Consider the following 23,693-nt stretch of genomic DNA (forward strand, 5'->3'; position numbering starts at 1 on the left):
ATCTAGATATTAATTAATCTGAAAAACTAAAATTTAGGACGTATGGACTAATTCTTAAATAGCAGACCTTTGTACTTAGATTATGACGCTCTCGAGTTAAAAATTGCTTAGGCTAATACAAGTTGCTAAGTTGATTTTGGCAATTAACCGAGGTAACAGCTAACGGCTGAGAGCAAGAGCCTGAAAATACTCCCTTTGGTCCCGCCAATGAATGATTCTTGGAATGGGCTATGGCAACAGAAAGATATCGCCCTCTCTCTGCTAAAGTCTTCACACAACCTCACCACATTGAATCATCTAAAGTCTCTCCATGTATACCTCCTCCGCACCGGCCTTCACCACAGCAGTTTCGCCGTCGGCAACTTCATCACCCGATGTGCTTCTCTTGGACTCATGTCATATGCAGCCCAGCTGTTCGATCAAATGTCTGAGCCAAATTCCTTTGTCTGGAATACCCTCATCAGAGGCTTCCAACAAAATCATTCACCCAAATGTACCCTTTATTATTTCGATCAAATGCGGGCACACAATGTCCAACCTGATAAATTCACATACCCTTTTGTAATTCGCGCTTGTTCGGATTTACTGGAGTTTGCCAAAGGACTAAGTCTTCATGGCCAGCTGTTTAAAATTGGAGTCCATCTTGATATCTTTGTGGGTACTAGTTTGATCGAATTTTATACTGCTATGGGGGATATGAGCATGACTAAAAAAGTTTTTGAGGAATTGCCGGTTAAAGATGAAGTAACATGGTATGCCATGTTATCTAGTTATGTCAACAAATTTAACGACATGGAAAAAGCTCGGGATTTGTTCGAAAAGATACCATGTAAGGATCTTGTAATTTGGCATACCATAATTCTTGGGTATGTCAAAGTCGGGGACTTGGAGCTAGCGAAAATGTATTTTGATAGAGCGCCTGTTAAGGATTTACTCATGTACAATACAATTTTAGGTTGCCTTGCCAAGAATGGCGAAGTTGAATGTCTCTTGAGATTGTTCCATGAAATGCCTTGTAGGGATTTGGTATCTTGGAATACAGTAATTGGAGGCCTCGTACGTGATGGGAGGGTTAATGAAGCTATGAGATTCTTCCATCAAATGGAAAGAGTGAATTTGTCGCCTGATGATGTTACCCTGGCGAGCTTGCTCTCTGCTTGTGCACAAGCTGGAGCTCTGGATACTGGGAAATGGTTGCACTCATATATCGATAGGAGGTATACTGAGTTAAATGCTGTAATTGGAACGGCATTGGTAGATATGTATTGCAAGTGTGGGGATTTAGAGAGTGCTGCATGCGTCTTCGATAAGATGCCCGAACGTGATACTGTAGCTTGGAGTGCAATGATCATGGGGTCCTCGATGAACGGGCAGAGTAGAACTGCATTGAATTTCTTTTACCGTATGAAAGATGAATCTGAAAGGCCTAATGATGCAACAATTTTGGGGGTTCTTTGTGCTTGTGTGCATGCAGGGTTGGTTGATGAGGGAAGGAAATGCTTTTATGGTATGTTTCAGGAGTTTGGTTTAACACCAAAGTTGGAGCATTATGGTTGTATGGTTGATCTCCTCGGTCGAGCTGGTTTGTTAGACGAGGCATATAATTTGATACAATCTATGCCATATGAGCCACACACGGGTGCCTGGGGCGCCTTACTAGGTGCATGCAAGATACATGGAAATGTTGAGCTTGCTGAAAAGGCCATAGAACACTTAATCCAACTTGACCTTGAGGATGGGGGCTACCTAGCAATTATGTCCAACATATATGCCAATGCTGGAAGGTGGGAAGATGTCTCAAAAGTCCGAAAATTGATGAAAGTAAAAGGCATTGGTAAGTCGCGAGGGATAAGCTCCATTGAGGTTAATGGGGTAATACATGAATTTGGTGTCCAAGAAAAAAGACACCCTCAAGCCAGAGAAATTTATGATATGATAGATGAAATCTACAGACGACTTAAGAGGGCTGGCCATGTCGCGAGCACTAGTGAGGTATTTTTTGACGTCGAAGAGGAGGAAAAGGAAAAGGCTTTGTTTTTCCATAGTGAGAAAATGGCTGTTGCTTTTGGACTAATTGCAACTGATAAAAACACTATCATTCGTGTGGTGAAAAATCTTCGCATTTGTGCGGATTGCCATGCAGCTATGAAGCTGATTTCTGCTAGTTTTGAAAGAGAAATAGTAATTAGGGACCGCCATCGTTTCCACCACTTCAAGAATGGTTTTTGCTCTTGTAGAGACTATTGGTGAATCTACAAATTCCCTTCAGTTGACAAACGGTGCTGAAAGTTCGATGGTACTGGTGTTCTAGTACCTAGGACAGGCTATAGAGCAAACAAAATGTCATGGGCGGTTTTCAAGCCATGCCCCATGAGCCCCATGATCCTGGTTGGGCCCCATGGCTCCTTGACAAGCCGCCCAGAGCCTAGTGCATGGATGCCCCCCATGGCGCTGGCCGCGCTAGTTGACAAGTGCACCTGCGACTATGTCACCCCACTCGTCGCGCACGCCCATTCCCATAAGCAGACAATGCTGAAAACGCCCATCAGTAGGCAGCATCCTTAACTGCCTGTGCTCCGCTAGCAATCACTTGCCACATATCCCATGCTGTGTTCCCAGGCCCCACACGAAGTGCATAATACATGATGAAGTCAAAGACATGGACACAGCCCCTCCAAGTGTCGTAATGGACCAGCTTACTCTTCTGAGTCTGCCTTCGTATAGGTCACTTGCTCGGAGTCCTTTGTATAGGTCATATGGCCATTTCATAGCTTTACTTTTACTTTGTATAGCTTATATGGCACATTCTTGATGGTTTTTGTGCCAGCAGCATTACGAGGAATTATTTTGAAATTATCTAAGTGCTACTAAATCATAAGGGAAAAACATTCTCATGTACACAAGATGAAGGTAATTAAGCTTCTTTTTTGGATATATATATATATATATATATATTTTTTTTTTTTTTTTTTTTGCGGCTCTAGCTTATAAAGTACTTGTGCTGCTCTTTCTGCTGAAAATTTGTCAGATTCTTGTAGAATTATTATTCAGTTATTTTTCCAATTTTCTGTTTTCCACAATTGCCATGTTCTATCAAAAATTCAAGAAAAGATTTACAGCATTTTTCCTACAAAAGATGACAGTCTGCGATCAAATGGAAAGAAATACACCAATAAACGAATCAGTCAAAATTTTATCGACGAATTTTTTTTAAGAGAAATGAAAAAAAGAATACGGGACAATGTATATTTTCTTTTAGTAGAAATTCAAACAATATGCACTTCTAACACAAACAAAAACCTTCTGCAGTAGTGTTTGTACTCAAGAATCATCAGAGCCACAGTCAATTTTTCTGTGATTGCTTTCTCTTCTCTTCATCTACCATTAATATTTCACCCCCAGTGCAAGAAAACAGGCCAATTTTTCAGAGATGTATTCATTTACCACATGCTAAGGTGAAGCTTCAGTATTTCCAGCACACACCTCCTGCAACAGATTACTGTTCTTTTGTATCTTTTTCGAGATAACAAACACACTCTGAAACCACTAGCTTGAATCAGAGTGCAAACATTGGATTAATTTCTGAATCGGATAATTCGGAGTGATGCCATGAGTTGGTTCTAGTCCTTGCAAACTTATCCCTCTTCCTGTTTTTGCGAGTCCTTTTAGACTTCACAACAAAATAAGTCATGGCGCCTAAAACCCCTGCCATTATAATTCCTGCAAAAACTGTAACAAGAATTGCAGCCCATATATTACGCCTTCCAATAACTACATAAGAGGCAGATACAAAAGCCAGAGTAGTGAAAACTCGGCCAACCACATTAACTTGTTAATAACTCCAATAACCCTTATATCAGATTTTGTCTCACCCCTGACTACTGTGATTTGTACAACCACAACAGCCAACGACGTGAAGAGTGCAAGAGCATTCGTGATATAGAAGATCTTAAATGATGGGGTGTTAGACGCCACAGCATATCCAGAATCAAGATCACCACCAGGAACTGTGAATATAGCAGCAAAAGCTACTGTTGCAAAAAGAGAGGCTACAATAGTTACAGAATTGGTAGCATTGTTAATTCCTTCTCTGTGCAGCTTCTGAAGTTCCTTTGCAATACCAGTCATGTTTTTGTTAGTCTTTCGCGCTTGTTCAAGCTGGGAGTGTACATTTTTCTTAATTTCTGTCACTGTCTTTCTAAGCTCATCGCGAGGCTGATTCAATTCGTTGGCTCTCAAAGCACCATAACGAGTCAAACACTCTTTTAGTTCTGTCGATTCTTCAGACATAGGAAGCCCTTCAGCTATGTCCAGAGCTGTTTTATGATCTCTTGTCAGTGCATTCACATTTGTGTCGTCGAGCAGCAAAAGCTCGTGCACTATCTGCATTGATATAAAAGTTCGATTAAAATAGCAGATTATGCCATCAGAAGAAGCTACACAATGCAATAATTTCTGGACAGAGGCGGATCCAGGATTTAAAGTTTATGAATTCCTGTTGTAATCTCAAATCAGAGTTAGATATATATAGATATTTAGTGGATTTTTTTAATATAGAAATATAGGGTCTACGCAAAAGTTATTGGGTTCCCGAAAACCCATATACTATACTCTAATCCGCCACTGTTTCCAGACTAAGGAAAACAAGATGCAGACACTAAAGCAACAGCACTTACCTCTGAACGCTTTTTCCGTGTGGCAATATGCAATGCAGTATTGCCAAACTTATCAGGCAGCATTACAATGGCTGGATCTGCTTGCAGAAGCAACTTCACTACTTCACTGCTAACACCTTTTACAGCCATGTGTAAAGCAGTCTGTCCTTTCTTATCGGTTCTTCTTGCCAGTTGCGGATCCTTTTCCAGCAACGCTTTAACAATGTCCACATGGCCTTGGCGGGCAGACAAATGTAACGCATTTTTACCATTGGATCTTGATATTTCTAGCAAGCTAGAATCCTTGGAAAGCAATTCATGGACAACTGACGTATGTCCTTTTGTGGCTGCAGATACAAGAGGAGTTGCATTCGATTGGCCAACTGTCTTGCTCAACTCTGGCTCATGCTCCAATAGTAACTTAACAATAGCTGCACATCACATTTTTCAGTAGTTAGGTTCTTCTCAGGCTTCGATGGACTATCTTCATCCTTCTCAAGTACTTGGAAAGAAAAATACGAGCTAAAATATCATTTCTAGGATAATACCAATCAAGCCAAAATAATGCATGGCAGTCCAGTGCACAAGGCATCCCACATTCATGTAGGATCCGAGGAAGTGTCGCACCCAAAGGGTGTGATTTAGATAGCCTAATCTAATGCAAGCATTAGTGACTGTTTTCACGGCTCGAACCCATGACATATAGGTCACTGGCGGATCTAGGATTTGAAGTTGGCGCGTGCCATAATTTTCTTTAATGTATACTTTGTAGTGACTAATACGAAATTTGTTAGGAACGTTTAATCGATTTTTTTTGAGTTGATTTGGGTCAACTTAATAGGTAATTTTTTATTTGAAAATTTAAAAATTATATCTAATATAAAAAAGCAAGCGTGATTAGAATTTTAAAATAGGATCACACCTTTATTATAACAACATAAGTAAAATCAATATTTTCACCGAAAAATTACACCTTTTCTGTATATTAAAAATTAATTTACACAAGTAAGATAATATCTTCAAAAAGAGAATTACATCAATCAGAATAAGAAAACTAAAAAGAATATTTTTCATAGATAAATTATACCCCATAAGCATAAATTAGATAAACTATAATTTATGATAAATCAACATCATAAATAATATACCTTTTAAGCAATGCTTACGAAATTATAGTAAAGTGATTTAAATTATATCTAACAACCATCGCATAACACAAATTTTTATGATGTAATAAAAAAAATTCATATTTTTTTATCTCGATCCAAAATTCTCATTAAGACCAAAGTTTTTCGGATTTGAAAAAAGAAAACTTATAAATTTAATTAAGAGGGTTGCTTATTTTATATATAATTTTAAAGTTTAAGAGTCTCTTTTTTGAGTGTTCTTGCTAGAGATCACATACAAATAATAGTATGGAGAAAAGAAAATATTTAAAAAATGAAAAATAGAAAATTCGGTGGTAGCCGAAAAGGGAAATGACTGGGACAAAAGGAAATAAAAGCACAAAGAAAAGAGAAAGTCAGACAAGATTCAAGATAAATTCAACTTGAATTTTATACACGAGAAAAGTTTTCAAAAAGATATACTAGCCATGGCACCCTTTGTCTAGTTTACGGTTGCGGGTGGCAGAATCAGATAATTAACCTAATTTAAAAAAATTTCAACATAAGTATATAAAAATTTTATCATCTTACCAGGTGCCATGCCACCCCTTCTTAGAGGGGTGGATCCGCCCCTGAGGTCACATGGAGACAACTTTACCGTTGTTCCAAGGCTCCCCTGCATGTTAAAAATAATGCATTGAAACTTAAAAACCAACTAATATAAACACAATCACTAGAATGGACATTGAGCCTAATTTGATCTCAAAAACTAATTACTATGAGCTGAGAATTGTCTCAGACCATATAAAGAGAAGCGTTTCGATGAGATGACCACGCAGTTTTCACATACTAGTAACAACATCAAGCAATCCAATACTCTTTAAGGAAAATTCTTCCAAGGAATATACAAATGTTCATTACCTTGGTGACCTTGGCTAGCAGCAATATGCAAGGGATCAAAACCAGAGCGATTCTTGGTCGTGATCCCTTCCTTTGTACTATAAGGAAGCAATTCCTTAACCACATCAATATATCCCCGCTCAGCAGCGGTGAACAATGCCGTTTCCCCTAATTCATTCACCTCATTCACCATTGCCTCCCTTATCGCCGCCACCTCTGCATCAAACTCAGCTCCGCTCATTGTTTTCAACATTTGTGCATCGATTTCCTCCAATATCTCCCTCACTGCACCCACGTCCCCGCGCTGAGCCGCGAGGTGTAGCTCCGTGTCGTTGTGTCGCCCCGTCACCTGCTTCACATACTTTTTTTTCCCTGTAGGATCTATCCTTTTCCCTGAATTTGATAAAAGTAATGCTTTCCCTGAATTTGACACAACCAAAGCCTTCCCTGAATTTGATGGTATCAGAGATTTGCTTGAATGTGACACCACGAGTGCCGGTGCACGTGGCGACGGCGACGGTGATGGCTCGCCGGTATAATTTATGTTAGAAATTGGCTTTGGGGCCGAAGATAGCCCCATTTCCAGATCCATTATCTCACCTGAGTCACGTAAATTCAAATACCATGCATTACGTACACAATATATAATAATCTTTTATTGTTACAATAATAACAACGTCTCAATCCCAAGCTAGTTGAATTTAATACTTTTTAAAAGCCTTTCTTATTTTCTTACAGTTGCTTGGAAAATTATTATCTTCACAATATATAATAGTACCAATCAAATTTTTATATTTTTTTCGGAAAAATAAGTACGTTAAAAAAAATGTTGATGTTTTTACGTACCTTGTTGGTTGATGGAAGCCATTGTATTTAGAATTTTTTTTACGAGTCCATGAATGGATATTTTAATTTTTTTTTTTTTTTTTTTTTTGAAGAATGGAGAATATTAGGAAGTTTTTGCTAAGGAGAAAGGCGGCAGCGGCTGACGGAAAAAGGGAAGAGGGCGACGCCGCCGGTGGTGATGGTGGTTTAAACGGTTGGAGTGAAATGATGTTGACGCCGCCGTACTGATTACCATATTCTTAACGACCAAAAGGTTCGGATTTTGTTTGTTTGTTAGTTATATTGGCTTCTAACTTTTGCTTGACTTTAGTGGTTATTAGAAGTACACATTTTAAGTGGTGGACTGTAATTACCTACTCATAAATTAATTTATATATGAAAAGGAATTATCTGAATTATTTTCTTTTGAGAAAAAGCATGTTTATATGTATAAATAGTATCATAACCCTTTTTATTTATACAAAATGAATTGAAAAATTGAATAAAAAAATAAAACTAGTCAAATTGGAAGTGGTTTTAATAAGTCATCCTCCTAACAAAATAGGAGCAGGTTTAAGATTTATATTTGAACATAAATATAAAAGAAAATTTTGAAAACTCAGTTTTTGAGTGTAATTAGAACATGCAATTCTTATCCTCTTCTTACACTTGGAAAGCCATATACAATTGAATTAAGTGAAATTACACAATCTAGACAAATTTGTAAGTAGCGGATAAAGTTACATGGTATACGTACATATGGAGTAATTGAATTGTCATTGCATCTTAGCATAAAACTACTTACAGAAGAATATATAATTGAATGTGCAGTTGTTATTGGACAGTATTGTGTGAAAAATAAAAGAGGGAAGAAAAGGATATGGATTAATAAAGCACACGAGAAAGAAAAGAAAAATGGTTTTTCACTTTATGTTGATGGAAAAGTAAAATTAGTATTTAACAAAAAGTCCGACCTACCGGATTCGAACCAGTGACCTAAGGATTAGCTGTGGGCAATTTTATCCCGACTACAGTCCTCCGCTCTACCAACTGAGCTAAGGTCGGATTGTGATCTGTTTCTTCAATTCTTACATTGTAATTATCTACAGTTTCAACTTTGATATGCAATTCATGTTAGCCATGAACGTTATTCCTCAATATTATCAATTTTCTTCTTTTCTGAAATTCCGTTTGAGAGTAATATTCTGTATTGAACATTTAAAAATTAAGAATCTCTGTCGCAGGCTAAGTTTCTAAATCATATGCATATGCTACAGCTGTTAACATAAGAATTTGCGGAAGCTAAAGGGGAATTTCCATGGTGGAAACGCCCAAAACTTCAGAGAACAAGAGAGAAGATGATAAGAAAATATCTGGTGTCTTATTAGAAATACCAAACTTGTCCTTTATAGAATAGTCCACCGTATATATACTTACATAAAATGGCTATGTAAAGCAAAATGTAAATGAGGCTATCTATCTCACTAAGTAATACAAAGTTGAAATACTATCTATTGGGCTTAGTTGGGCCCGTTTGTACGTCTGGGCCTATGTGTATGTCAACACCCCCCCCCCAAGCTTGGGGGTGATAGCACACCAAGCTTGCCAAGTAAAGAAAGATGAAAGGGCCCAGGAAGCGACTTGGTATAATATCAGCAAGCTGGGCAGAACTGGGAACAAAATGCAGAGATATCAGCCGTGAATTGAGATTCTCACGTACATAGTGGCAGTCAATTTCGATATGCTTTGTCCTTTCATAGAAGACCGGATTCTTGGCAATATGTAAAGCAGCAAGACTGTCGCAAAAGATGGGAATAGGAGCAGAAACATGTAAACCAAGATCATTTAGTATCCTGACCAACCAAGACACCTCGACAACAACTTTTCTGAGAGCCTTGTATTCTGCTTAAGCAGAAGATAGTGAAATAGTGGGTTGCTTCTTGCTTTTCCAGGAGATTGGTGGACCACCAAGTGTAATATAAAAACCAGAAACAAACCTCATTGACTTAGCACAAGCAGCCCAATCAGAGTCAGAGTAGGCTTTGATAGAGGTATCAAAAGAGGAAGAAAAAAGAATCCCTAAAGTAGAAGCATTGGGCAGATACCTCAGGGCATGGAGTGCAGCAAGCATATGAGGAACTTGAGGAGCTTGAAGGAACTGACTTAAATGTTGAACACAAAAAAATATATCTGGCCTTGTGTGTTGGAGAAAGTTGAGTTTGCCAATAATTCTCAGATAGGTGCTAGGATCAGTTAATGGGTCACCCATATCAGTAAAAAACTTGACAGAAGTATCAAGAGGAGTCATAACAGAGGAAAAATTATGGCAGTGAAATTCTGCCAGCAAGTCCTGTGTAAACTTCTGTTGGCTGATGATGTATCCTTCAGGATATTGAGTGCCATCCAAACCAAGGAAATAATGGATTGTCCCAAATCCTTTATTTTGAATTTTTGATCAAGAAATAGCTTAACACTATCCAATTCAACAACATCATCCCCAGCTAGTAAGATATCATCAACATAAACAACTAGTACAGTAACAGAAGTAGAAGTAGACTTTGTAAACAGGGAGTAGTCATTCATACTAGAAATGTATCCTTTTGTAGACAAAGCCAAGACAATTTAGAAAACCATTGTCTGGATGCTTGCTTGAGGCCATACAAAGATTTTTTGAGCTTGCATACCAAAGGGAAAGAAGAAGAACCAGTAGAAGAAACCTGCAGCCTAGTGGTATATTCATTTAAACTTCCTCATGGAGGTCACCATGGAGGAAGACATTATTTATATCAAGTTGATAGACAGTCCAGTTCCTCTTTATGGCAAGGGAAAGAAGGCACTTGATAGTAGTAAATTTGACAACCGGGGAGAATGTTTTATTGTAATCAATTTTCTCCTTCTGAGTATCACCCCTAATGACTAACCGTGCCTTGTACCTCTCAACAGAACCATCAGATTTCTGTTTTATTTTGTACACCCATTTGCAAGGGATAACCTTTTTGTTAAGGGGAGGAGGTACAATATCCCAAGTGTTATTAGCCTCTAATGCTTGAAATTCTTTTAGCATGGCCTCGTGCTAAGTAGGATTAGAAACAACCTATTGATAGTACTGAGGCTCATGCAAGTGCAATTCTGTGGAGGACATATGAGGAACAGTAGATACAGGGGCAGAACAGACATAGTCTGCTAGATGAGGAGGTGGATGTGGTACCCTAAGGGATCTTCTAAGAGGAGGATCAGATGAAGGAGGATTGGAAGGAGATGGGGCAGAAATGGAAAATGGTAAAGAGTCTGGAACAATAGTAGGAGGAGAAGGAGAGGAATCATCAGGAGGAACAGAAACATGGGAGGATGTAGAATTAAGAGGAATAGGAGGAAAAACAGAATGAGAAGGGACAGGTGGAGTGTGGTGATGAGTAACATCAATAAAGCTGGGAGGTGAATGAAGGGAAATGGTAGAAGAATTGGTGGAGAAGGAAAAAACATGTTCACGAAAAACAACATCTCTAGAGTAGAAGATAGATTGATAGGACATATTAAGTAATTTGTATCCTTTCTTCCCACAAGGATAGCCAAGGAAAATGGAAGGTATTGCTCTAGATTGAAATTTGTCTCTACTATGTTTAGGAGATGTAGCAAAACAAAGGCATCCAAATGATCTAAGATGATCATAAGAAGGTGAATGTCCATGTAGTTTCTCAAAAAGGGGATATGTTGTTAAGGAAAGTAGAAGGGAACCTATTGATGAGATATGTGGCTGTAAGAACACATTCACCCCAGAATTTAGTAGGCAAGTTGGATTGAAATAATAATGCTCTGGAGGTTTCTAAGAGGTGTTTATGTTTCCTTTCCACAACACTATTCTGTTGTGGTGTGTGGGGAATAATGGTCTGGTGCAGAATTCCTTGAGAAGAAAAGAAGGATCTGGACTCTAGACTAGAGCCTAGTTCAAAAGCATTATCAAACCTGAAGGTCTGAACTGAAGTGTGGAAATGATTCTGCACCATAGAGGTGAAAGCTTTGAGTACAAATAGAGCATTACTATTACTAGAAAGTAAGTGTGTCCAGGTTACCCTAGAGTAATCATCCACTAAGGTAATGAAATATCTAAAACCATTATATGTAGTAGTGTTATAGGGTCCCTAAATGTCAATGTGGACCAATTAGAAAGGAGCAGTAGATTGAGTAGTGCTATCAGGGAATGGAAACCTTTATTGTCTTTCCATAGGATATATAGGACATAGAAATGATTGTTTAGAAGAGATTTGTGAAGAAATAAAAGGAATAGATTTTATTCTGTTGTAAGGCATGTGACCCATTCTTTGATGCCAAAACAAATCTATTTTATTAATATCAACAGATGGATTACATAAGGGACTAATGCGAAGGGGATTGACAGAATTGAAAATAGGAGAAACATTAGGAATAGAAGATGAAACAGTACATGAAACATCAATTGGGAAGGAGGAAACTAAAGGGCTATCATCAAGATGAAGAAAATACAATCCATTGTTAGCCTTATCAATTCCCAGTGGCCTCTTCAGAGAAGGGCCCTGTAAGAAGCAATGGGAAGTAGTTAGAACTGCAATGCAATGAAGCTGTAAAAAAAGCTGATATATTAAAATTAAGTTGAACTGAAATGATGGGACAAACAGAACATTGTGTAAGACAATATCAGATATAAGTTATAAAGATCCAGTAGATATAACTTTTACTTTATAACCATTTGGTAGAGTGATTAAGCAAGGTCTAGTTAATGGTTGAAGATTGTGAAGAAGATATTTGTGAGGTGTCATGTGATTAGTAGCCTCTGAGTCTAGAATCTAAGTGTCAACAGTTAATTGTGAAGATGCACAAGCATGAAAATCCATAGACCTAACTACAGAACTGCAAAACAAACCTGCAAAATGGGCATTAGCATGATTGTCTCCAGAGTGAGAATCAATTGAGATACCAGAAGAAATGTGTGACTGCTTCAGGAGAGTGAGAAGGTACTGATATTGTTCTGTAGTGAATCCGTGGTTGACAAGTGAAGGTTGTTCCATAAATGAGGTCAATGGAGTAGAATTAGTACCCTCAGCTTGGACACAAGAAACTGATCTCTTGCTTTTGGTGAACTTGAAGTCAGAAGGAAAACCATGGAGTTTGTAACATTTTTCAATGGTATGACCTGGTTTTTTGCAATATCTGCACATCATGGGTTGTCCCAGTTTCTTTGACTCAAAATGAATCTTCTGATTGAAAGGTCTTTGCCCACCATGATTTTGTGAATGGGTTAAAGGAGTGGATGATGCAGAAAAGAGACAGAATCACTGGAGAAACTTGGAGCTGGGGATGTTTCCCTTTGTCTCTCATCGTGTTGTAACATGGAATAGGCCTTACTAACTGATGGGAGTGGTGATATCATGAGAATATTGCTTTTGACAGTATTATATGACTCATTTAGTCCAGCCAGGAACCAGAACAATTTCATTTTATCATGGAACTTGGGTAAAGCACCACATGAACATGTAGGACCTACATAAGCAGTATGAAGCTCATCCCAAAGACTACGAAACTTTGTAAAATAAGAGGCTATGTCTAAGGTTCCCTGGGAAATGGTTCCAATTTCCCTTGTATCTGAATGAACTTGGAACTGTTAGACTGACCAAATCTTTCATTTAAGTCCAACCAAATCTCTTTCGAAGTGTCATAACCTAGGACACTAGTTGCAATATCTTTAGAAAGAGAATTGGTGATCCAAGCGACCACCATATCGTTACACCTTTCCCAGTAGGAGTAATAAGGTGAGTTATCAGGAGGTTTAGACTGACGACCATCAATTAGAGCCAATTTATTTTTGGCAGAGAGGGAAACTAACATGCTTTTACGCCAGGCAACAAATCCAATACCATCAAATGGCGGAGATACTAACTGAGTGCCAGGACTGTCTGAGGGATGAATATGGAGAGGATGTGAGGGATCTAAAGTGAATATAGTAAAGCCATCAGATTGATTAGATGAATTCACACGCTCATCACCCATTTTGTATCCAAAATACTCAAATACAATAGAAATCTACTAGGAATTGAGGCATGCAATTTGAGATTAGAGAAGAAAATATTGTCCTTTTTCACTACCCGGAAAAAAACAAGGTCTTCAAATGAATTCTGAAGCAGAAGACGGAACACTGATTGAAATCAGAGTAAGATCACCAGCAATTCATCATTATACCTTCGAAAAACCATGGCTAAGGTTGAATTTCTTCTCAATCGAAAAAAAACCCCAAATCAAACTTAGGGTTTCAGAAAACCTAGAATTGTGAAGATTGAACTGTACAAGTACGAGCGAATGAAAACAATCGAGTACATGAACTCGTGTCTCGCTCTGATACCATGTTAACATAAGAATTTGCGGAAGCTAAAGGGGAATTTCCATGGTGGAAACGCCCAAAACTTCAGAGAACAAGAGAGAGAAGATGATAAGAAAATATCTGGTGTCTTATTAGAAATCCCAAACTTGTCCTTTCTAGAATAGTCTACCGTATATATACTTACATAAAATGGCTATGTAAAGCAAAATGTAAATGAGGCTATCTATCTCACTAAGTAATACAAAGCTGAAATGTACAAAGCTGAAATACTATCTTTTGGGCTTAGTTGGGCCTATTTGTACATCTGGGCTTTGTGTATGTCAACAACAGCCTACAAGTGGTCGACAAGATATTCTTAAGGAATTTTTACATTCCTATTCTATATAGGAAACTATATTACCCTTAATGTTTAAGGTTTGATTTAATTACATTTAGTATACCTAATTACCAATTCTATACTATAATGTGTTTAATTATACAATTAATGTACCGTATATCACTCCTTAATTAACGCTACCGTATATTCCTCCAAATCTCCCCCCCCACGTTACTCTCTCCCAAACCCACACCCTCACCCACGTATCTCCCCACACCCATATTTCAAACTCATTATTCCCTCTTCTAAAACCAGAGAAACATATGTAACACCCTTCCATTACATCCAAATTCAAGCTTTTTCTTCTATAACCAGTCAAAATTGAAGTCAAATCTTCAAAGTTCATACGCACAGTTACCTTCAGCTTCAAATTTTCTCAACAAAGAAGAACAAACCTTCAAAGAGACAAGAGAGCAGCAATTCCACCATTGATAGCCATTAAAAAGCTTTGAATTTAAATTTGGGTTTTCAAAAATCATTGTTTGTTTGGATTGGGTGTTGTTGTAAATAATTGAGAATATGGTTTGGAGTTTATATCTCAATTTTGAGGGGTTTTGGTGAAGATTAGACTTGGTTTTGGCTGAATTTCAGATTGAAACTCGAAGAAGAAGAAGAAGAAGACATCACATACATTATATTGTAGCAATTGTAGATAAATTGTAGAAAAATTGTACACTGTTGTTTATTTATTTTTGAGCTTTTGTGTTTTTGTGTTAAAAGTTTTGATGGGAGCTTGTTATTCCGCTTCGTCTGTTTTGGAGCTAACTTATGCAGAGGAGAAGATGTTTTTTAAGTTATATATATTGCTATACCTTTAAATTCAAGAAAGTATGGTTGTATTGTATTTAAAGAGACGTGAATTTGTAGAATATGTTGAATGTAAGGAATGAGTCAAATAAGACTCACAATGGCTTGTTTTATACATTTAATCTACAATAAAACTACATATCATTTGAAAAATTAATATGAAAATACAGAATTTCAATATTTCTACAAATTATCTACAAAATTTCTACAAACTGTTCATAACAGAATTTATCTTTATTTTCATGCATGTTCGTCTGGAACACTAAAGTTACTTGATATGTCAACATCTCCCGTTATAGAGGAATACAATTTATCTACAATTTTCTACAACTTTCACACTTTCCACCCAGTTAAATATAACTATAATAACATAAAATTTGAGCTTTGCGTTTTTGTGTAAAAAGTTTTGATGAGAGCTTGTTATTCCACTTCGTCTATTTTGGAGCTAACTTGTGCAGAGGAGACGATGTTTTTTAAGTTATATATATTGCTATACCTTTAAATTCAAGAAAGTATGATTGTATTATATTTAAAGAGATGTGAATTTGTAGAATAGGTTGAATGTGAGGAATGAGTCAAATAAGACTGGCTTATTTTCTACATTTATTCTACAAGAAAACTGTATATCATTTGAAAAAATAATATGAAAATACAGAATTTCAATGTTTCTACAAATTAGCTACAAATTTTCTACAAACTGTTCATAATAGAATTTATCTTTATTTTTATGCATGTTCATCTGGAACACTAAAGTTACTTAATATGCCAACATCTCCAGTTATAGAGGAATACAACTTATCTACAATTTTCTATAACTTTCACATATTATTTCCACCTAGTGAAATACAACTACAATAACATAACACTTACATACAATTTTATACAAAATTTATACAATATGTCTTTTGTATATTTTGTATCTGATTTATACATAGTAAAAATAATTTTCATACAATTAATTATATATTATACAACTTATCTACAAATTATCTACAATTTTCGTACATTATTTCTACTAAGTTATATACAACTACAATAATACCACTTAAATATAATTTTTATACAATGTTGTTCAACTTTCATACAATAGTTAAATGAATAAAAGAAAAATAAATAAACAACAGAATGCAATTTTTCTACAATTTCTGCAATATAATGTATGTCATGTCTTCTTCTTCTTCTTCTTCTTCTTCTTCTTCTTCTTCTTCTTCTTCTTCTTCTTCTTCTTCTTCGAGTTTCAATCCGAAATTCAGCCAAAACCAAGTCTAATCTTCACCAAAACCCCTCAAAATTGAGATATAAACTCCAAACCATATTCCCAATTATTTGTAACAACACCCAATCCAAACAAATAATGATTTTTGAAAATCCAAATTTGAATTCAAAGCTTCAAAGTTTTTTAATGGCTGTCAATGGTGGAATTGCTGCTCTCTTTTTCTTTACTTTGTATTACTGAAATTTAGACATAATTGCGTTTGATGTAGAAGAATTGTAGAAGATTTAGTCATTTTTGATTTGTGAAATCAGAAAAAATGTTGAAACAGAGTTTAGCGCAAAAAACAGAGTACGGAAAATTTGTAACGAAGACGACGATAGTGATTACTATGCGTGATTTGCGTTGGAAGATCTAGAAAATATTTAATTCCCCTTTTTTAGCGCGCCTAAATAAGGAATCCTACAGCTATAATGATTCCTTATTTAATGCATTGTATATATTATGTAGAAATACTACTAGCATGAAGGGTAATATGCATACTATGAACATATTTGGTAATATAATTTCCTATATGGTATAGGAACGAAAATTTCCCTATTCTTAATGATTTCAGAGGTTTCCAAGTCCTTTGGCAATAAAATAATTCTTCATTAAATCTTGATTAACTCGTGATCTTTTTCAATAAAATAATTCTTCTTTCAAGTTTCAACTCTTGATTTCTTCCCAAACTAACTAAAATCCCAGATAAGGTCTCTATCTGAAATTCTGAAGTCAACTTTCCTTTCCTTATTGATAATAGATTCTTCATTAATTAATTGGTAATTAGGCTTGAGTAAACAAAGTTTAACAAGAAAGCCAATGGTTAACTCCAATTAAATGGTAACTCAATCAAATATTATATAAATGAGTGAAGCTTTAGAATATGGATTAAAAAGGAATTAGTAAGTACTCTTCATATATGAATGAAGCACATTGTTCCTAAATCAACAATAAAATGAGAACTTGATTTCCAATTAAAAGAAGTCTATAATGCTTCTAATCGAAACAAGAAAGTAAACATTGTTTAATGCGAGTAAATTTCATGAAAGGTCACACAATTATGACTTATTTCATTGAAGTTACATAACTCTTCTCTCGCGTGCCTTATAATTTTTTTTTGAGAAATATATATTTTTAGCCGCTTCCAAAAATAATACTAGTCAATAAAATATATATTTTTGTATATATGTTATATAAAAATATAAAAATATTTTATACATTTAATTTTAACTAGAGCATGTAATTAGTTTCGATCGAGCGATCAAATTTGGATTTTGCCCATCTTTTCTCACGATCCGCATGCTTCCTTTATCTTTTTAAATTTGCTTTGTTGTCTTTTATTTCAAAATTAGACATTTGTAATATCAGCCATGACGCTAGTTTTTGAAATATCCTATGGTGTTGGCGAAGAGATTAACATGATAATAGCTCGAAATTTTGGCTATTTTCCTTGTTTGTTTCAAATAAAACCAAAGTTTGTACTTTGTTCCACCGAAAAAATATTATGTCATTCGTGTGCATACAATATGTCGATACTGCTTGAAAAATACGGCAAGATAAACATCAATTTGCAATTAAGAGTAAAACATTATTTAGTTAAAACCTCAATTTGCATTAAAAAGTAAAGCATTATATAAATCCTCAATTTGCATTAAATAGTAAAGCATTAGTTAAAACCTTCGCTCCAAATTCAAACTCAGTTACCAGCTGAAGTGTGACAATAGAGTCAATACTGATTGTGTACAAAAAATCCTACGTATATTAATGTAATAGGAGTAACTAATACGTATAGATAGTGAAAGATGAAGATGTAATTAATTATCCTGAATGCAATCTTAGTCACAATTGAAAGTTCGGAACTGTAGATTCGCATAAGATTTTCCATATGATTGCCTGCTGTAGTTTAATGGTTATTGCATCATGCTTTGACATTGAATTAAAGACTTCGTCGTTATTCTATTGATAATAATCAGGTGTTAATTCAATATTAATACAACCAACAGCTGGTTTATTGCTTTCATCAAACGTTGTTAAACAAATGTAAGTCTAAATAAAGGTCTTTATCTCGAATTCAACTTTCCTTAACTTTATACCAAAAGAGGTAATGACTTGCACGTATATTCATAGTACTATTATATTCATAGGAAAATGACACTATATAGCCGCTCTCAAAATAATAGCCGAAAAAATATATACTATATTTTTGTATATATATACATTATGTATGTTATATACAGAAATTATACAAATTTTATACATTTTTTCGGCTACCAAATATAAATAGTTTGGCGCAGGCTAAAAGTGAAAAAAATCCTATATTCATTCTGGTACAGTCAAACTTCTCTATAACAGCCTCATTTGTTCCAGACGTTTTTTGGATGTTATAGCAGAGTTATAAAAAACATATATTATAACAAAGTATGAAATTCGTTCCATAAAAAACTTGGTTTTTATAGTGAACGGTTGTTATATAGTGATGTTGTTATAGAGAGGTCTAACGGTATCATTTTCTCTAATATTGGGATTATATATTAGGCCAAAAGAAAGCCTAGAAAAGTACAGAAGTAACCAACAAATACACCTCTTTTGCTTGCTAATGGAGTTTCAGTTTCCATTCAACTTAACTTTCTTATTCCTTTTCCTATCATTCCTCTTTCTAGTACTAAGTAAATGGAAAAAATCAAAAAACTTAAGCAAGAAACTGCCTCCAGGTCCATGGAAATTGCCTATTTTAGGAAGTGTCCATCACTTGGCATTGGAAGGTGGACATCCCCACCATGCACTTGCAAACTTGGCCAAAAAATATGGACCTGATCTCATGCACCTTCAACTAGGTGAAATTTCTACGGTCGTGGTTTCTTCTCTCGACATGGCGCGAGAGGTACTAAAAACTCATGACCTCGCTTTTGCATCGAGGCCTAAACTATTGGCCCTCGAGATAATATTTTACAAGAGCACAGACATTGCATTTAGTGCTTACGGTGATTACTGGAGACAAATGCGCAAAGTCGCTGTCTTGGAACTGCTCTCTGCCAAGAACGTTCGGTCCTTTACTTCTATTAGGCGTGACGAGGCTTCTCGTCTCATACAAATTATCCGGTCATCGCCAACGGACGAGCCAATAAATGTTACTGAAAGGATCTTATGGTACGAGAGCTCCATGACCTGCAAAGCAGCATTTGGAGAATTGTTAAAAGACCAAAAAAAGTTCATTCTAATAGTAAGGGAATTGACAGAATTATCAGGTGGCTTTAGTGTGGCCGACATTTTCCCTTCAATCAAGATCCTTCATTTGCTAAGTGGAATGAAGGGTAGAATTTTGAATACTCACAAAAGAGTAGATGCTATTGTTGAGGATGTTATCAATGAGCATATAAAGAATCTTGCAAATGGTAAAGCAGGCAATGGTGCATTAGGAGGTGAAGATCTAGTTGATGTTCTACTAAGACTAAAGGAAAGTGGGGAACTTCAAATCCCAATCACCAATGACAACATCAAAGCAGTTATGATTGTAAGTATTCTTACTTGTAGGGAAAAACTTCAAATTATTCTTATTACCAAGAAAATCATGGGTTTTCTTTTCTTTTCTTTTGTTTATAAATAACCAAGCTAAACATTTCCATCCTAGTAAACAGAACTTCTATGGAATTACAAGCTAGTCACCAACAAGTATTGTGATAAAATGAACGAGATCATTTCACACTTAAGGAGAGGTCCCGAGTTTGAGACTTGATAATAAAGAATATAGGGACAGTTTCCTCTTTAATGGTTTTTTTTAACCAAGTCAAATCGTTATGCAAAACGAATTTCTCCTAGCAACAAGGTTTCTTTTGTTAATGGAATTACAAGCTACCTACAATAATTCACATATATTGTTAGTTACTTAGATGTTTAAAATATTATTGCACAATATAATAACCACATAACAAGATGAATCAACTATTCACCTAATATAGAGGAGATTGAACCTAAGGCTTCAAATATTCCTAGGCCTTTCAGGACATGAACACATGTAACAAGTGAACTAGCTATTTGACTTTCTAGACAATAAAATAACTTACTAAAGAATGCCTTGAACTATTGATATGTACTGCCTTATTTGATATATTTAATTAACTCGTTCTTTATTAATTTTTAATAAATTTAGGACCTGTTCTCTGCCGGAACAGAAACTTCATCAACAACAACAATATGGGCCATGACAGAAATGATGAGGAACCCAAGGGTGTTTGCAAAGGCACAAGCTGAGATAAGAGAAGCATTCAAAGGAAAAGAAACATTCGATGAGGACGAGATTGAGGAGTTGAAATACCTAAAACAGGTTGTTAAAGAAACCTTGAGACTTCATCCTCCGCTCCCTCTCTTGCTTCCAAGAGAGTGTAGGGAGGAAACAAACATCAATGGATACACTATCCCATTAAAAACAAGAGTCATGGTTAATGCTTGGGCAATTGGGAGGGATCCAAAGTATTGGGAAGACGCGGAACAGTTTAAGCCAGAGAGATTTGAGCATGTCTCTGTGGATTTCATGGGAAATAACTTTGAGTATCTCCCTTTTGGTTCCGGAAGGAGAATGTGTCCTGGAATTTCATTTGGTTTAATAAATGTCCACCTTCCACTAGCTAAATTGCTCTATCATTGTGACTGGAAACTCCCTGATGGTGTCAAACCTGAAGATTTGGACATGACTGAGTTTACTGCTATAACTGCAGCAAGAAAGAGTGAGTTATACTTGATTGCTACTCCTTATCATCCTTCTCAAGAATGATATTTGATACAGCAGTGAGGGTCCTGTTCTCTTTTTTTTTTTTTTTTTTTTTTTTTGGTTCTATATGTGTTTCTGCCCTTGTGTGAATTATATATTTAATGATAAACCTCTCCAATAGCTCCTACCAATGTCTTTGAGCTTGTTGGAAGCTTGTAAATATCAGCTTTCTTATACTTGTGCAATATATACTTGTGACGTTGAATAATAAGTTCAGTTTTATCAATGGAATCTGATCTCTGTGTTTTAACAAGCTCCATCATCCAATATTTATTGCTTACTACTCTTTTACTTCATATGAAATCAGTCATAGCAGTAAGCCCCCTTTCATTATTACGAATTTCAATATTTTTATCACGGTTTACTTCAACAAGTGCTGTTCTGGATATCAAGCATAGCTGCAAAGGCAAAAGTGATGGCTAAGTTTGCATTTTAAGAGCCCTAACTTTCACAAAATAATAAGATTTCCCGTGTGTTTTGATTGATATTCATACTAACTAATACTCACCAGCGTTTAGGAAATATTTTTGGAATAGCTCAAGCTCGCCCCAGGTCGAGACACTTAGAAAATGCCCGAGGAACACATGTGGGTGCTTGAGTCGCAAGGCTTATATCCCCAAGCATGCCCAACGCCGAGGCTTAGGTCCCCAAACATGCCCAACCCCAACATCCGAGACTCAGTCCAGCAGTTGCTACACAATTATGTGTGGAATTTCCTTATTAGACTACCCAATTCATCAATCTCAATTCTAAAATTTGAAGTTTGAGAATTGCACAACTCAAATTGTCCCTAAGATTCCATCCCACCCTGGGGAAGGATTCCCTCCAGTACCTTTCCCTCAAGTTTTATCCAACACATCACTCGATTTCTCACACGTAGCGCCTATATAATTTATGGACCAGATTTTTCCAATACTCAAAGTTCACACAACCATGAACTACAGACTACCCCTCTTTCTCCTTCCTCTCCATATTCCAATAAGCAATGTCATCGCAATTCTTAAAATAAAGCAGTGACATAAAACACAAGCTTTTGATTTCAAACAGCTTTGCTCGGCTTGCCGGAAAACACAAATGATAGTGTCCTAGGAAAACTAGCGAAATTATTGAAAAACTAAAATAAAATACAGAAAATTACGATTTAGAATTTTTGCACCCATTTCGTAGCTTCTGAAACATTACAGCTCAGCATATTGACGTTGAAATATTAAATCTTTTTCATTCTAGAAAGATTTGCCCCTGGAATATTATATGAAATAAAAACAAAAATAAAAAAAACTACTTGTATTTACAGGAACCCAAGAGCTCACCGAATTTAGAGAAATGGCAGCTAAAGTGGCCTGGGCGTCTTCTTCAACAGTATCGGAAGCAGCCGTAAAAGTTGGAATTGCCGGAAAATTAGTGTTGGTCACTTCTTTGTTATAGAATCGGGTGGCTTTAGTCACAGTAAATGTAAAGGGTGAGGAGAAAGAAGGGAAGGTCATCTCAAGTTTGTGCATTGGAGAAATCTGGTCCATAGATTTAATATGCGCCACGTGTCAGCAATCAAGAGAGTATTACATGGTCATGTAGTTAATAGATTATTTATTTTATTATTTCTAGCTCACGAATCCACGTTAGGAGCGAAAGTTATATGTAGTTTACTTTTTTGTGATCTTACTGTAAGTAATTTTTACGTGACAATATACGGAATTTAAACTCTAAAGTACTACTCCCTCCGGTCCATAATAAGTGATCAATTTGCTTTGGCACACTATAGATATATAAATTTATTGGGTTTAATCCATACAAAATTTGGATTAAATTCAATTGGGTTAAATGATTAATTTGGGCTTTACAAGTTAAATTAGTCTATTTTATTATTTTCAGGCCCAAAGTCCATTTCATCTTAAGGCCCAGACTTATGCCATGTGACATGGCGTATCCAATCAAACTCCAGGCCAATAAGGAGACGCCACGTGTTAAATGACGTGGAAATCCAAGTAAAAAAGCAAGAACCAGCCACAAGTCACCAAGTGGCCAAAATGACATGGGCCAATCAGAATCAAGCAAGAGAGTTCTTATGTAGTTGGACTGTCCATCCTCTACAATCAGAATCAAGCAAGAGGGTTACATAACTCTCAAGGGACATTCAGAGTTGGAGAAGAACACTCCGCAATTGGTGAATGCATCCACAAACAGATAGATCAATCATCAAGTGCTTAGTTCTTCAACAAAGGAGTGATCAACGGAGTTCTTCCCAGAGATCAACCCGTAACAATAAAGTGCTGCTCGTCGTTCTTGGCGATTAAATACATCACAAGGAGGTCCACATCATCCTACATTCAAGAAAGACGCTTCTCAAGCCCTCGAATTACGGAGAATTTTAGAGAGGAGAATCAAGGGATACATAGAATTGTACTCACAAATATTTATCAATAAAATCACTTTTTCTTCATATTATTTTTGTTGCAGTTTATTTTTCGTATTACAAAAATTTGTTCCGAACAAATTTTGGTACACCCGGTGGGGCCAATTCTGCCCTTCATCTCTCATTCTTGCAAGTTGAAAACTACAAGCTTCATATCTAATGCTACAATGGCCTTCCGCAAGTGCGATGTTTCATGCAAAGATGCTACTGTTGCCGCATCCGCTGAGCTCGGTCATGTTGGCCCA

The 23,693-nt window shown here is 36.2% G+C and overlaps 4 protein-coding genes, 1 non-coding gene and 1 pseudogene across 5 annotated transcripts; 2 read left to right on the forward strand and 4 right to left on the reverse strand.

The window, feature by feature from the left end:
• The first annotated feature begins 207 nt into the window (after positions 1 to 207).
• On the forward strand, positions 208 to 2,250 carry LOC107806645 (pentatricopeptide repeat-containing protein At2g01510, mitochondrial-like). Its single transcript, XM_075253077.1, has one exon. The coding sequence runs from the start codon at positions 208 to 210 to the stop codon at positions 2,248 to 2,250; it is 2,043 nt and encodes a 680-aa protein (XP_075109178.1).
• A 931-nt stretch (positions 2,251 to 3,181) lies between these two features.
• Positions 3,182 to 7,717, reverse strand: LOC107806647 (ankyrin repeat-containing protein ITN1-like; annotated as a pseudogene).
• Positions 7,718 to 8,454: 737 nt separating this feature from the next.
• Positions 8,455 to 8,551, reverse strand: TRNAY-GUA (transfer RNA tyrosine (anticodon GUA)). Its single transcript has 2 exons — positions 8,515 to 8,551; positions 8,455 to 8,490 (listed from the first exon to the last, which is right to left on the reverse strand). It is a non-coding gene; the product is annotated as a tRNA-Tyr (tRNA).
• A 2,029-nt stretch (positions 8,552 to 10,580) lies between these two features.
• LOC142180970 (uncharacterized) lies at positions 10,581 to 12,681 on the reverse strand. The gene is made up of 3 exons (XM_075253078.1): positions 12,384 to 12,681; positions 11,881 to 12,065; positions 10,581 to 11,240 (listed from the first exon to the last, which is right to left on the reverse strand). The coding sequence occupies exons 1-3, from the start codon at positions 12,679 to 12,681 to the stop codon at positions 10,581 to 10,583; spliced, it is 1,143 nt and encodes a 380-aa protein (XP_075109179.1).
• A 77-nt stretch (positions 12,682 to 12,758) lies between these two features.
• On the reverse strand, positions 12,759 to 13,507 carry LOC142180971 (uncharacterized). The gene is made up of 2 exons (XM_075253079.1): positions 13,132 to 13,507; positions 12,759 to 13,000 (listed from the first exon to the last, which is right to left on the reverse strand). Exons 1-2 carry the CDS (start codon positions 13,505 to 13,507, stop codon positions 12,759 to 12,761), a joined length of 618 nt encoding a protein of 205 aa, XP_075109180.1.
• Positions 13,508 to 18,625: 5,118 nt separating this feature from the next.
• On the forward strand, positions 18,626 to 22,340 carry LOC107808734 (premnaspirodiene oxygenase-like). Its single transcript, XM_016633298.2, has 2 exons — positions 18,626 to 19,784; positions 20,421 to 22,340. The coding sequence occupies exons 1-2, from the start codon at positions 18,870 to 18,872 to the stop codon at positions 21,039 to 21,041; spliced, it is 1,536 nt and encodes a 511-aa protein (XP_016488784.2). The 5' UTR covers positions 18,626 to 18,869; the 3' UTR covers positions 21,042 to 22,340.
• The last annotated feature ends 1,353 nt before the right edge of the window (positions 22,341 to 23,693 follow it).

The sequence above is a fragment of the Nicotiana tabacum genome, chromosome 5, assembly GCF_000715075.1.
Source record: "Nicotiana tabacum cultivar K326 chromosome 5, ASM71507v2, whole genome shotgun sequence".
NCBI classification, from domain to species: Eukaryota; Viridiplantae; Streptophyta; class Magnoliopsida; order Solanales; family Solanaceae; genus Nicotiana; species Nicotiana tabacum.

Coding starts and splice junctions, on each gene's coding strand:
- LOC107806645 (XM_075253077.1), top strand. CDS start 208: ATGAATGATTCTTGGAATGGGCTATGGCAACAGAAAGATATCGCCCTC.
- LOC142180970 (XM_075253078.1), bottom strand. CDS start 12,681: ATGATGTGCAGATATTGCAAAAAACCAGGTCATACCATTGAAAAATGT. Junction 12,066..12,383: donor TGCTAATGCCCATTTTGCAG/GTTTGTTTTGCA, acceptor ATTGCATTGCAG/TTCTAACTACTTCCCATTGC. Junction 11,241..11,880: donor TTTCTCCTATTTTCAATTCT/GTCAATCCCCTT, acceptor GTGTTCTTACAG/CCACATATCTCATCAATAGG.
- LOC142180971 (XM_075253079.1), bottom strand. CDS start 13,507: ATGGGTGATGAGCGTGTGAATTCATCTAATCAATCTGATGGCTTTACT. Junction 13,001..13,131: donor GGACTTAAATGAAAGATTTG/GTCAGTCTAACA, acceptor CTGCTTATGTAG/GTCCTACATGTTCATGTGGT.
- LOC107808734 (XM_016633298.2), top strand. CDS start 18,870: ATGGAGTTTCAGTTTCCATTCAACTTAACTTTCTTATTCCTTTTCCTA. Junction 19,785..20,420: donor ACATCAAAGCAGTTATGATT/GTAAGTATTCTT, acceptor TAATAAATTTAG/GACCTGTTCTCTGCCGGAAC.